The sequence below is a fragment of the Passer domesticus genome, chromosome 8 (genome assembly GCF_036417665.1).
Source record: "Passer domesticus isolate bPasDom1 chromosome 8, bPasDom1.hap1, whole genome shotgun sequence".
In the NCBI taxonomy this organism is placed as follows: Eukaryota; Metazoa; Chordata; class Aves; order Passeriformes; family Passeridae; genus Passer; species Passer domesticus.
Window position 1 is genome coordinate 42,215,792 of NC_087481.1, and position 14,224 is coordinate 42,230,015.

Sequence of the window (14,224 nt, forward strand, 5' to 3'; positions counted from 1 at the left end):
ACAGTCCTGGGCAACCTGCTTTAGCTGGCCCTGCTTGAGCAGCCAGGTTGCATTAGATGATCTCAAGAGGTGTATTCTGACCTAAGGAATTCTGTGAAGGTTTCAAGTTTTTAAAAGCTGTAGAATGGCATTTCCATCAGATGTCTAGAGTATCCAGTGAAGGTGAATGCTGTGGTTCTCTCTAAATGCCATTCAGATTGCTACACAATTCTATCAAGAAAACTAAGGATTTTTTGTTTTGTTAGTTTCCTAGTTCAGATGGATTTCATTAATTCTTTCATCTACAAAATACAAGTAACTCTTAGAATAACTGGAGGGTAGTTGGAGATTTGCCTAGAAACAGACTCCAGAGTAGCTCGATAAGGATGTAACATTGTACCAATGTGGATCTTCTTGCAAAGTTAGAATTATTCACTCATTTCAGATTTTACTGAGAACTTGGCTTTATTGATCAATGTTTATTTTGTCTCTGAAATTTATTTGGGAGCTGACATTGAACATTGGTATATTTCAAAAAGTATTAGAACTGCTTTAATGGAATTCTTGGAGTTCACAAATTCTTGTGTGTCCTGGCTGTTCCTTTCAAAAGATACATTTTATTCATGTTAAATGTAAGTAATTCTGTTTCACATTAGAATGATACAGTAGTTCTTTAGAGATTTCAAGAAAATACTCCTCAAGGATGATTATGCTTAGAAAGCAGCATTTATTTTTTTGTTTTAGGAAAGCTCATATATGTGAAAAAGGACTTGGCTTTTTACAAAAAGCAAACACTGTGTTAGAGAAAACTGAGGACTGCTGAGTAAAATTCAGTTGATGAGAAAGTCAAAAGTTGAAGAAATAGAGAAAAATTAGAGCAGCTGTATTTTCATCACTCATTTGAGGGCTACAGTCACCACCTCTGTCATACCATGTGTCCTAGGGTGACTTTATGATACTGTATTGTATCCCCCACCATCTGCTGATGCTGGGTATTGAGTTCTGTGCCTTAAAACTAGATCCAAGAGCAAAGGGAGGCAGAAGCAGTGGTGTGCAGTTTGGTCTGCAGAAGCTTCACTTCCTCTACCAGATTCCTTTCTCTTGGTGTGTAATCTGCAGCTGCTTGAATTTATAACATCTCTCTGGCTTGAGGCACTGATGTCTTTCTGGTCCCTAGGTTTATGCTTGTTTTCTTACCCACAGATAGCTCCAGTACTGTCCCTAACATGTAGCTTTTACAGGAGAAGGGCACTGATTTGGATTGCTATTTTTCTGGGTGTGATGATTATGATTTATAGAGAGTTAACAAAGGTACTGGGGTTTGTTCAAAATGTGCATGGTCTGTTGTTTATTCGTCCTAGATTCTGTAGCCTGTTTTGGGGATTTATTGGTGACTGCACCCAGATTGTTAGAGGAGGAGTAGGGGATGAGGTTTCCCAGCTCTTCTTCTCCTTTAAATCTGTTATGTGTAATCTAGATGTTATTCTCACCTTTTGAGAATATTCAGTTTCCCCTGAATGTTACAGAGACCACTTTCCTGGTATTTCATCTGGTAAACTTCCACTATATGGCCTGCAGCTTGTCTAGAGTGAGGGCTGAGATGTCTAGAGGGGTTGAGGAGGCACCTGACCCAGGCATGGAAAGTGCTGAGTAGTGTGGGGAGTGGAAGAAAATGGGCCAAACCCTGAAGGAATTTTCTGACCCAATAGCCTGGGACTTTCTGTGTGAACAAATCCAGAACCCAGGTGAGCTGGGGAAATATTTGCAAGAGAACCAGGACACCATGTTTCCTATCACTAATGACACATATTTACTCTGATGAGCTCAGTTAATTTTTTAATTCTGTTTCTTTCATGATATGAAATTAATGCCTTGTTTGAATCAAACACTATTCTTGTTACCTTTGAACTGCTATAAGTAGATCAAAATGCTCACATCATGTATATGGACCTGTATGTTTAAATAAGCCTGTTGCATGCAATGCTAGGAGTTAACTATCTTTGAATTTATAATTAATTCATAGGCATTTATTAACATAATTTGCTTCCTGATGATGTAAAGCATAAGTATTTAAGGATCTACTTTCCTCTGATAATGAAATGAGAGCTTTTTCTGTGCTGCTTCTCATTTGCTCTTTATGTTGTGGTCTGGAAAGGTGCTGAAAGCCTCAGCTTTCATCACCTTCAGTCAGTATCACTTGGTACCAGCAGGACTCAGTTCCTGCATTGTGGTGAGATGAGGCAAGAATTTGTCACCTACACTATCACTTACCTGGCATGGGACTGCTTGTCCTTAAAAGAGGGACTTCAGCATGATTTAGGGGGATCAATACCAGTTGTGTACATTTGCAAGTGTCCCAACTGCTGTGTGAGCATTACTGCATGGCCTACACAGTATAATGAATGACATAACTGAGGTTTTAATGTGCTTGAATAGAATACAGTGCATTCATTACCATGTAAACATGAGCTTAGCTGATTAATTCATTTAGAAAATGTTGGGTTCCTTAGTTTTTCAAATGGGACACTTGATAAACAATGCTATGAAATCTCACTTAGAATACAGTTTAGATTTTAAAAAAGTGTTACCAGATGCAGTGGTTTGGAAACAGCCCAGGAGAGCATCAGCAGCTGCATGTTTTAAATGCATGTATATAAGTTTAATAATGCTGTATCAAACTACATTTGAGCAGGACCACTCTTATGCACATTCTGATATAGGTCAAATTCCACTAAACTGACTGAATGTGACTAATGAAAATATTCCCATGATATGTATATAGTTTTTGTTGTATCTTTCTCTGTTTAGTGTTCTTTAGCCTGTGACTTGTCAGTGTGTGTTTTGTGGTATAAAACTGCAACAATGGTTAACAGTAGAAGGTTTAAACCATCAAAACACTGTTAAGCTATACTGAATCCTGGGGTGCATCAGGCACAGCATCACCTGCCAGTCAGGGCCGGTGGCTGACCCCTTCTCCTCTGCCCTGGTGCAGCCTCGCCTTGAGTGCCGGGGCACTTGGGCCACCTCAGTGGAAGAAAGATGTAAAGCTGTTAGTGAGTGTCCAAAGGAGGGCTGTGAAGATGGTGGGGGGCCTTGTGAGGAGCGGGGCTCAGGTCACTTGGCTTGTTTGCCTGGAGGAGACTGAGGGGAGACTTCATAGAGTCTGCAGGTTGCTCATGAGGGGATGAGAAGGGCAGGCACTGATCTCTTCTCTGTGGTGACCAGTGATGGGACCCAAGGAAATGACCTGAAGCTGAGTCAGGGGAGGTTTAGGTTGGATATTAGGAAAAGGTTCTTCACCAAGAGGGTGTTTGGGCACTGGAAGAGGGTCCCCAGGGAAGTGGTCACAGCACCAAGCCTGACAGAGTTGAAGAAGCTGTTAGACAATGCTTTCTGGCACATGGTGTGACTCAGGGACGTTCGTGTGCAGGAACAGGAGTTGGACTTCGATGATACTTGTGGGTTCATTCCAACTCAGGATACTCTGAATTCTATGCTGCTTCAAAAGATTTTTAGCTATGTAAACTTTTGTTCATGTTGTGGAGAAATAGCCTCATACAAGATGAACATTTTATCCGGAAAAATAATTTAGATTGTTTAATTGCTCTGTCTAGTTTATCATGTATTTATCATTGCACTGTAACTTCAATTGTAACACTTTTTGATGCACCTGATTCAGACTAGCCATTGAATTGATGTTAATGGAGATCTGTTGCGTGGTAAATATTACAGCAGTAGGACTGGATGGCAGAAACAGGTCAAAAGTTATTAAAGCCTTCAGCTGTTGCAGCACTTACACAAGGATGAAAGGGAAGAGAGCACTGGAGGGCCGCTGCAAAATGAGCATTTATTTCAAAATGCAGAACAGAAGAGCAAACACCTAAAACAGTTGCAGGTAATGTGGTGGCATTGCAGCTGATATAGGAAATGTCTCCTTACGTTTCTGTCATTATTGTTAAATGCAGTATACAAGAAATTTTCTAGAAAGAGTACAATTGGAAAATTAAGGCAGCATTAGTTTTGTGGGTAATTACCTCGTAATATGATGGATTTCTGTGAGTGGGGGGGTAAAAAGCAGATGCACTGAGCCACGGAGACAGCTTTTACTCGTGCTAAGCCGTTGGCTAGTTGGTCCCGGTTCGAGGAAAGCACACGTATTTTCACGGGATTCGGGCTAACTTAGTGCGGTGTTTAGTGTTTGCGGGCTGGAGAAACGGGTTTAACTTCCACCCTTCCGCGGGCAGAAGCTGAAGTTATTTTTAAGAAACGGCGCCGGTGCCCCAGCGGTGTGTGCCGAGCGGAGGGCGCGGGCCGGGCGCCGCCGCCGCGCTTACCCGGGGCCGGCAGCGCTGCCGTCCGGCCGCCGTGCGCGGGCAGCCCGCGGCGCGGGGCCGCGCAGGGCTCCGGCCGCTGCCGCCCCGAGCGGCGCTGCGGGCTGTGGCGCAGCGGGGCTCGGCCGGGAGCAGCGCCTGCGCGCCCGTCCCGCCCGCCCCGGGACCGGCCGCGGCAGCCCGGCGGGGAGGAGGGAGCGCTCCGAGCGGGGGAGGCGCACGGCGTTTCCCTTTCTCTTTCGCCGGCCGCCCGCCCGAGGCCGCGGGGCTGCGCCAGGTACGGCCGGGGCCGCGGCGGGGGCGGGAGGCGCCGCAGGTGCGGGAGGGGAGGGACGGGAGTCGGGAGAGCGCGGGCAGAGCCGGGCGGCCGCCGCCCTCTCCGGCCGCGGTCCCGCGGGGCCGGGGCGGCGGGAGGGCTGCTCCCCGCGGGCCCGGCGCGGCCTGCGGGCCCGGCGGGGCGGGGCGGGCTGTGCCGGGCGGGCCGTGCCGGCGGGGCGGCCGCGGCCCCTGCACCTGTCACCGCGGGCCCGAGCCCGTCCCGCCGGCGGCCGGAGCGCGGCGGGGCGGGGGGCGCGGCCTCGGAGCTCGGCTGCCGCGCACGGCGGCTGCTGTTATGTAAATGACAGCCCCGTGCCGCTGCCAAGTTCATGGCGACATTGGTCCTCCGGGGCATCGCCGCTGTCCGGCCAGGTTCACGTAGCTCTCTTTTTCCACGTGTGTTACAGGTAGGAAAATGACTCGCCCGGCACAGGAGCAGGAATTATGAGCCATGTCTCAGTGAGACCTGCGGAATTAAGATCAAATGCCTGGAGAAGTCCAGTTGCACAGAGCAGAGCCACAGCTCTTGTGAACTGTGGACATCGACGCCTCTCAGACCTGCTTCTCTGGCCCCAAGCACTCTGCCAGCGCTTCCTGCTCCACGAATGGCTGCTCAGAGGAAGCACTTGGTGAAAGATTTCAATCCTCATATCACCTGCTATATCTGTAAAGGCTATCTCATCAAGCCAACTACAGTAACGGAGTGCCTCCATACCTGTAAGTAATACTTTGCAAAATAGTCCCTCCTTCATAAGTCTTTTTTTTTGGTTGTTGGGTTTTTTTTAAGTGTTTTAACGTGTTAATGTGTTTAATATGACCACTGTGCTTGTTTTTATTTACTGAATTTTTACATTGAATATTTTGAATTAATCCAGTCTCTTCTGAAGTTTCCTAAACACTGGTCTGTAGTTTGGATTATCTTGAACTGTGTGCAGTTCTATGCTCCACAGTGCAAAAGAGATATGGAGCTCCTGGAGCAGGTGCAGCAGAGAGTAGTAAAAGGTGATCAAGGATCTGGAGTGCCTCTCTTACAAGGAAAGGCTGAGGGAGCTGGGCCTGTTCAGATTCAGGAAAGGTGGCTGAGAGGGGGCCTCACTAAGGTGTGTAAATATCTAAGGGTGGATGTCAAGAGGATGGAGCCAGGCTCTGCTTGGTAGTGCCAACAACAAAACAAGAGGCAGTGGGCAGAAAGTGATGCACAGGAAGTTCCACCTGAACATGAGGAAGAACTTCTTTACTGTATGGGTGGCCAAGCACTGGAACAGATTGCCCAGAGAGGGTGTGGAGGCGCCCTCATTGGAGATACCCAAGAGCAGTCTGGATGCCATTCTGTGCTGTGTGCTCTGGGATGATCCTGCTTGAGCAGAGAGGTTGGACCAGATGACCCACTGGGCTCCCTTCCAACCTAACCCAGTCTGTGAGGGTATGTCAGCTCTGCTGGACCTGGCAGAGTACAGAGACCCTTTTGTTTGCCCTAGGCTAGTGGAGATTGTGCTGGCTCTAGCACCTAATTTATATCACTGTGGCCTGTCTGATCACAGGTGAGATCATTAGGTCAGGTCTGCTCTCTTGGTGATATAACCATGCTTGAAACTTAAACTAATGTATCTGTTGGCAGTATGTGTGTGGATACAGTAGTGGCCCACATCTCTAAAATGTGTTCCATGGCACAATGCAGAAAAATATTTGAAGGTGGCAAAATATTTACTTAGGGAATAGATCTCTTTCAGTGAAGCTGTCTCAGGAAAAGTTGTTTAGGTTGTCTTCTGCTCCTACTACATCATCATACGTTGTCATGTATGAATTATATTAAATGTGTGAATGGTCCTGCCAAACTCTCTCATCTTCCTTTCACAAGCTTATTTACATGCTTGCTTTTTTTACATTTATTTCTGAATGGTCAGTAGTTTCACTGGACCTTCTTTAGAATTTGACTTCTTTCCAAATAACATTTGAAGTCTTCTAAAAGAAGAGTAAGGGGAATTGTATGTCTTTTGGTAGATTTCCCATTTTTGAACCTATAATGAATATCGGTTAAAAGTCTTGTCTTGGCATTTCCTGAAGTTGTTGTGCAGTGTTGTTCTTGCAGTTGTTAATGCCTTCTCTGTTAATTTTTACAATTTGGTGTTACATCCCTACTATATGAAGCACACAGAGAATTAAAACAATGGAAGCCACTGTGCAGCAGGAAAATTACAGCACAGTGGCCATCCCAGAAACATGGCAGGATAACTCACACAAATGCAGGGATGCAGTGGATGGCTGTAAAACTCTCCAGAAGGGATAGGCAAGAAAGGAGACCTGGTGGGGTAGCACCGTGTGTTACGGAGTGTTGTGAGTGTCTAGAATTCAATGATGGTGATGACGGAGTTGAGTGTTCATGGGTAAGAATTGGGGGAATGGCCAACAAGGCAGGTACCATGGTGGGAGTCTGTTATGCATCACCTAAGCACAAGGAAGGGGTAGATGAAACATTCGAGAAGCAGCTGAGGGAAGTCTCACAGTCACTAGCACTTGTTCTAGAGGAATATTTCAACTTACCAGATGCCTACTGGAAATAGCAGAGAGAAGACAGTCTAGGAGGTTCCTGGAGTGGGTGGAGGGTAACTTCTTGACATAGTTGGTGAGTGAGGTCCTGCTGGACCTGCTGTTTGTGAACAGAGAGGGACTGGTAGGTGGTGTGAATGTTGGAGGATGTCTTTGGGCACAGCAATCACAAAGAGGTAGTTTTCAATTCTTGGAAAAGTAAGGAGAGCATTTAGCAGAACCACTTCCCTGAACTTCTGGGGGCAGATTTTGTAGCCTGGTTGATGGAGTCCCTTGGGAGGCAGTCCTGAAGGGCAGAAGAGCCCAGGGAGGCTGTAGTGCTTTAAGAAGGAAATCCTAAAGGCACAGGAGCAGGTTGTCCCCATGTGCAGAAAGATGAACTGGCAGGGAAAGTGACCAGCCTGGCTGTACAGAAAGCCTTCTCTGGATCTTAGTAAGAAAAGTAGAGTTTCTGAATTTGGAAGAAGGAGGAGTCAACCCAGAAGGACTGCAGGGATATCATGAAGTTATGAAAAGAGAAAATTAGAGGGGCCAAAGCCCAACCAGAACTTAATCTGGCTACTGCCATAATAGACAATTTAAAATGTTTATATAAATACATTATCAAGAAAAGGAGTGCTAAGGAAGATCTTCATCCTTTATTGGATACAGGGGGAAAATAGGGACAAGGTATCAGGAAAAGACTGAGGTACTTAACAGAGGTAAATTTATTAGCGAGAGGTAAATATATTGTTAAATCCTCTTTCCCTTTAAAGAAACTGGATAAATTCCAGTATTAGCTAATTTTTTTATGGTTGACGTTTAATGACCATTAACAACTTTTAAAAGGTTGGGGTTAGGGGAAAATAGTTACATCAGAAATCAGATTTAAGAAAAAATGTTTTTATTGTGGTATCTTTTTGTTTACACAATCTATTTTTTATTTACTTTTGGTTCTATTACAAAACAATAATGGCAGAAGGAGCATTCTCTTCTCAGCAGCATCTGCTTCTTTGTTCTTTTGTAGTTTGTGAGCTCTCCAGTGAGCCAGCTCTGTTACTGCCTAGTTCCCAGGTCAGAGCACGTGTATTTTACTGAGCTGCCATATAGTTACACAGGTCTTCTCACCAAAAAACTGCCCCACATTTGGGTCCTTAAGTAGAAATGCAGGAAAGAAGGTGGTGTTTCTTTGTAGTAAAGTCTAGTTTCAGTTGGCAACATACAAAGATTACAGTGATGGAAAGGAAAATTTAAAACTTGAAAGCAGTGGTGATATGCAAATCTTATGTCTGCAAAGGAAAAGGTGATGGAAGAATTGAGGAAGGTATTCTACTAAGTTATCTTGTAGAAATTTTTTTTTTTTCAAATACAGGTATGATAGCATGCAGATATGATTCTTCAGTATTGTCCAAATAGATACCACAGTATACTATGATTTTAACTGTCCTTTGGTATTTGTCTTGTACTTACTAATTGCCATAATTGAAAAAGTGTTGTACAAATGATCAAAATCTGCAGGTATTTATGGTTGAAGAAGCAGTGTAAATTCATTAGATACTGGGAGTACGGTTTATTACTTTGGACAAGATGAAAAGCATGTATTGACATAGATATTCTCCAGTGATCATAGAGGAACTAATGTGATCAGTAGTAACCAAAGCAGGGAATTAGCAGTTGATTTGCATATTCTGTATTTCTGGAAAATATTAAGTCCTGCTCTGAGAAATGAGTGCCTTTTAAATAAGAGATGTTTCTGCTGGGGCTTTTGAAAATGTTGGACAGAAAACTCCACTATTCACTGGGAAACCTAAGGGCAACTTGGGTACCAGAAGTGCAAACTTTCCTATTTCTGTTGGAAAGGGAACTGTTACATTAATGCAAAATTACTTATTCTGCAAATTCAATACTTCATTTCTTTTTTGCTACTTTCAACAGAATGGTTTTGTCTTATGGACTGAAACCTTTTTCCCTAGTCTGTTACATAGTTGTCAAGGATGTTTAAGAACTACTGATGGAAGCAGGCTGGATGTGAGCTAAAGGGCATGTCCCATCATCTGTCTCCTGAGTCACTCCATTGTTTAGTACAGTGTGCACTTACAAAATTTGCAAAATAAACTTTCCTCAAGAACATTCTTTAGTATCTTAAAAAATAATGCACTGTTTACACAATCATAGAAATGTTGGTTGAAAACATCAATAAACATGTGGAGGTTGTCTAGGCTAACTATATGCAGGAGGCAGGTTAGTTGCCAGCACTCTACCAGGTCAAGCCATGTCTCTGTGTAGTTGACATTTCAATTTCTAAGCATGAAGTCTCCACAGCCTCTCTTAATAACCATTTCCAGTGCTACAGGCTTTATCTAGTTTTTTCTGAATGTCCTGCCAAATGTCAACATATGACCATTGCTTGTGATACTATTTGCCACTCCCCAGAAGATGGGCTCCATCACTCCTGTAACTCTGTTCAAATGGTACAAGCTATTATTACATCACCTGCCAGTCTGTAGCACGATTTGCTTTAGGCAAATTGCTGTTGCCACTTCCTGATGACATTTTTGTCCCACGTATAGCTGGAAATTGACTCCAAGGGCCATGATGTAATCTGCCATCGTCCCAGTGAGCCAGTGGAGGCTGTTCATGGGCATAACACACCACCCTTTTCTAGTCATGGGGTACCTCTCATAATCACCTGATCAGGGTGATAAGCTTTCATCTCTGTGAATCCTATCTGGCCTGTAGATTTGAATACATCCAGTCTTTCTCAGTAAGTTTTAACCTGTTGCTCCTTGGCTGTTGATTATCACTCTCCTTCCCAAATCAAGCGGGTATACAGGGAGGATCAAGCAGTGCCTGTGAAGACCAAGGCAAAAAGATACTGAGGGCTTTATAAGCCATTCCTGAGCTGTTTCCTTCATTCATTAACAGGCATATTTTGTCTAAGTTTCCTTCAGCTACTAGCATAGTTACACAATTCCCTTGTGTCTCTCATCAGTTTTAGCTATGGCTGGGTCTTGGCTTTCCTGGTTTTTGTCTCTCAGTGTCAGAGTAGTGATTTTATATCCTTTTGTTTCCCATTGTTTCCATTCTTTTCTAATATGATCTACTTTTGCATATTAATTAGGAACTAAGCAATTCTTGTGCACTAAGCAATTCTTATGACATAATTTCCTTAGCAGTGGACTGTATAGCTCATCCAGCTCTCTTAAGTCTCTTTCCAATGATAGTCTCCTTGGGAAATCTGAGCAGTTGCTTAAATGAGCAACTGAAAATGAGCAGTTGCTTCAACAAGCTGAAGTCCCATCCTCTGAAGTTCAGAGTGCTAACTGTGCTGTTTATGTATGTATCCTTTCTCAACTCACCTCAAGGCAAGCTGCTCTCTGTGGCTGTATTCATCACCAACTTGTCCCTGTTTATGAACAGGAGATCAAAAGGTGCATTACTCCTAGTTGGTCTCTCTAATATTTGTGTTAAGAAATTGCCAACCAAGGTGGTCTATGAACTTTGAGAAATGTCCTTCCCTGCAGGAAATTTACCAGAGATAAAATTTTCAATATCAAATAATCTTTCAACCAGAATGGTTTTCAGATTTTGCTAAAAACCTATGCTGTCAACACAGGATCCCAAAAAAACTTCACTGCAGCAAAATTTCTCACCCTCAGACAAGCAAGCTGAGCTGCCTTCAGACTCCTCCTCCAGCAGAAACTTTAGTCAATGGCATGTAGCAGGGCCTAAATGTTATTTTTAAATAGTTTTCAACACAAAAAGTCTTTATTGGTTATTGCATACTGAAATTTTCTCTCCCTTTTAACAAAAGAAAATCTAGTGTGACTATGTCTGGTAGTAGTAATTAAGAGAGGAATAGTCCCACTTGTATAGTTTCTGAAAAGGCTGTTTAAGTGGCGTTTTCTGTCCTGTTTTAAGCAAACACTTTCCCTAAAAGTAAGTGCTTTTAAAGCAGGCTTAAGGTAGATAATTAAATACTTCAGTAAACATACCGAATTACTTGTTGCACATCTGTGCCATCACTGAGATGGGTTTGATGATCCACTAGATGGGTTTGATGTTCCACTAGCTGTGCATATCCTGTGCCCTTCCTTTGCTCACTGAATCAGAGTGATTAACTTTAAGAGAGAAAATCCTTGGAAGAATTCAAAGGATGAGTTCTGACAAAGAATTTGTACCACAATTAACTAATTAAATGTTATCTTGTAGAATACTTTATTCTAAAAATGCAGTATGAAGTTTTATTTAGGTACCTCATTAATCAACATTTAAACAGTAACCTGGACAGATACATATGTATGGAGATATTCATAAGAGATGTACTTTTTTTGTTTGTTTATGACATACAGTACAGTCTTGGCACTTGTTTCTATGTTTTTCATCTGATTACGAAGATCTGAAAGAATGTGTGAACCAGATATCTCTGTATTGGAAAACAGCATTGTTATGCAGCCAGCCAATTAGCATATGTCACACAAGTACTTTTATCAGCCATAGAAAGTCATCTTACATGAGTTTAACTTTTATTGTGTCTCTTCTGAAATGTCATTGTGCGTCTATGAAGTTCAAGTTCTCATTTCACTGGCATGTGTAGCATATATCTCAAAATCCTTCAAACTGTACATTTAGGTTAAGCAGTTTTCTTTTGCTTGCTTGCTGCCCAACCATGACCTACAGTAAAGCAAATGAAACTATGTTATTTTGTTAATCTGTACTGGAAGCATTAAAGGGTTTTGGTTTGGAGTTTGGTTTTTTCCGTAAGTTGGTGAATTAATGATATTTGTCATTTAATTGTGTTTCAGGATTCTTTTTTTGCCTACCTTTTTCACCCAATATTTAGATTTCATCCCATTTTCTGAGACTGCAAAGAGATAGCCTTTGAAAAATGTTCATTGTTTTACACTGAGAACAACAGAGGACAATTATACCTATCATATAGGAAAATGTTTGGTTGATGATCCCACTAGGAGTATCATGTATCAGTTCATTATTCTTGCATGCTAGAATTTATATGTATTTTTTAACCTTATATTCCTATTGGTAAATCACATTTAGTTTTGGTCAGCAAATCCTCATAGCACATTAGCTCTACATGAGAAAAAGCAAAAGTTGGTTAGATTACTTCAGTATTGATTTACAGTTTCAAGGGGGTTTTTATGGTATTGAGCTGGCTATACAAACACATGATCCAGATCTGTGTGTTTATTGGCATAGAAAAACATCCATGGTGTTTCTCCAGTCCTTATTCCAGGACTGAAATGAGGTTCTTGGTTCCTTATGATGTCTTCTCTGTATATGTTCTACTCAATGACCTTTCCTACACTGAAATTAAGCTCTTCATTAATCATTAGGTCCTTTCTTGGACCATGCATACCTTCCAAGGGTGTCATCTCCTCTGAAAAACAGAAGGTATAAAGAGAGCAAAAAAATATATTCAGACTGAAGAATTCAGTTCCCTTCCATAGATTCATTTATATTATAAATATTTCTTCCAATTACATTATTGTGGATATTAGCATGCTTTATGTTTAGCAGTAGTGTTTGGGAGATTTTTATGGAGTCAATTTTCTGACTTAAATAAGTGTATTAGTTATTGACCCCATGGCATGGAGTTCTTCTGAATAGTAATTTCAGATTTATTCTAGATTTAAATGAAAGCTATAGCTCAGATAGGCCCTATTTCTCTTTGGTTTGGAAAACAAACCAAAAACCTAGGAAGCACAAATGTAAAATATCTTTTCATGACAATGCAATAAGAACAGTGTTATCTCATCACAGACTTCAGTAACTTCTCTGACATGAGTGGAACTGAAATCCTGAAAGCAAGTGAAGGGAATTAAATTCTCTTAAGAATTTCAGAAAGTTTTTCTAAAATGCAAGGAATTTTTTTCAGAAGGAGGCTAATTCTATTGTTTACAGAAAAGAAACCAAATCACTCTGGCATTAATGCAAAGCCCCTTCTCCTTTTGAAGAATTTTTGCTAATTCTCTGAGTCTCTTGCAAAAAAATTCATAGAATGGGTTGGGCTGGAACAAACTCTTAGTGAGTTTTGACCCTACTCCCATGGGCACGGACACCCTCCACTGGTTCAAGTTGCTGAGAGCCTCACCCAGCCTGGACATTTTCCAAACAAGAGAAGGTTAGGGGTTGAGCTTATAAATTCTGAAATTAATATTGAACAACTGTAATTACATGTTTACAAATTTTTCCACTTGGTTTATTCTTTATCGTTTTTACTTGGTGTCAGGCTAGAAAGACTCCATAGAGATGCTGCTGTTTATACCAGACAGAAGGCTTACCAAAAACATGAAGACTCTTTCCTTTATTATAGGAGTTAGCAGATGAAACTTCATTGAAAAACAGTTATCTTTAAGCTCAGTTTCTATGAAGTCAAATTAGAAGAGGTCTAGAGTAAGCCAAATTCTTCTGTTACTTACCTCAGTGACTTTTAGCTGAATTTCCAGATGACTGTAATTTATATGTGTTAGACTTCACTATTTCATCATCATACTTGATCCTCAGCCCTTTCCCCCACCCCCACTCTTTAAACTGAGATTTCCAACTAATGGCATTTCTGAGACAGCTGGTGACTGGTGACTTGGTGGTTCATCAGTATTGTCCCCACCCACCACTAACCCATACACCTTCTCCTGACACAAGCAGTGAATTCAGCACAATATAGGTACCAGGATTAGGAGCTAGCAGGTGCTGCAGCTGAAAAGCTTAACTGGCAGAAGAGTTATTTTACAATTCCTTGACAATCTTGCAAAAAAAGTTATATGTCTTTAAGTTAGTGATTCAAAGCAGCTGGAAAAAAACACCTGCTTGGAGGTTTAATGTGTCTGCATTATCAGCATCAGCTGATTTCATATAACCCTTCTGAGCATTCTAAGGCAAAGACAAATACAGGCTTTGCTTGTTAAAGGAAGCTTAAGATTCCTAGAGTTGTCTTATAATTAGGATTTACCAACTTGTTTAGAGATGTTCATACTTGTTTAAGTAATTGATGAAAAAAATTACAGTGTTTCAGCAGAAAGCATATTGCAGTCACAGCAGTCCATTTATTT

At 42.0% G+C, this 14,224-nt stretch overlaps 1 protein-coding gene and 1 long non-coding RNA gene across 10 annotated transcripts in view; one reads left to right on the forward strand and one right to left on the reverse strand.

The window, feature by feature from the left end:
* PCGF5 (polycomb group ring finger 5) overlaps positions 1 to 14,224 on the forward strand; it is a 117,984-nt gene that overhangs the window by 78,914 nt on the left and 24,846 nt on the right. For 8 of the 9 annotated variants that reach the window (XM_064430840.1, XM_064430847.1, XM_064430848.1 and 5 more), the window contains one exon: positions 5,036 to 5,345. In XM_064430840.1, the coding sequence (XP_064286910.1) occupies positions 5,234 to 5,345 (112 nt within the window). In that variant the 5' untranslated portion in view covers positions 5,036 to 5,233. Of the gene's footprint in view, positions 1 to 4,405; positions 4,588 to 5,035; positions 5,346 to 14,224 lie in introns of those variants that run through there. The other variant, XM_064430845.1, reaches the window with a different exon arrangement.
* On the reverse strand, positions 11,445 to 13,659 carry LOC135305927 (uncharacterized). Its single transcript, XR_010366929.1, has 3 exons — positions 13,595 to 13,659; positions 12,532 to 12,552; positions 11,445 to 11,828 (listed from the first exon to the last, which is right to left on the reverse strand). It is a non-coding gene; the product is annotated as an uncharacterized LOC135305927 (long non-coding RNA).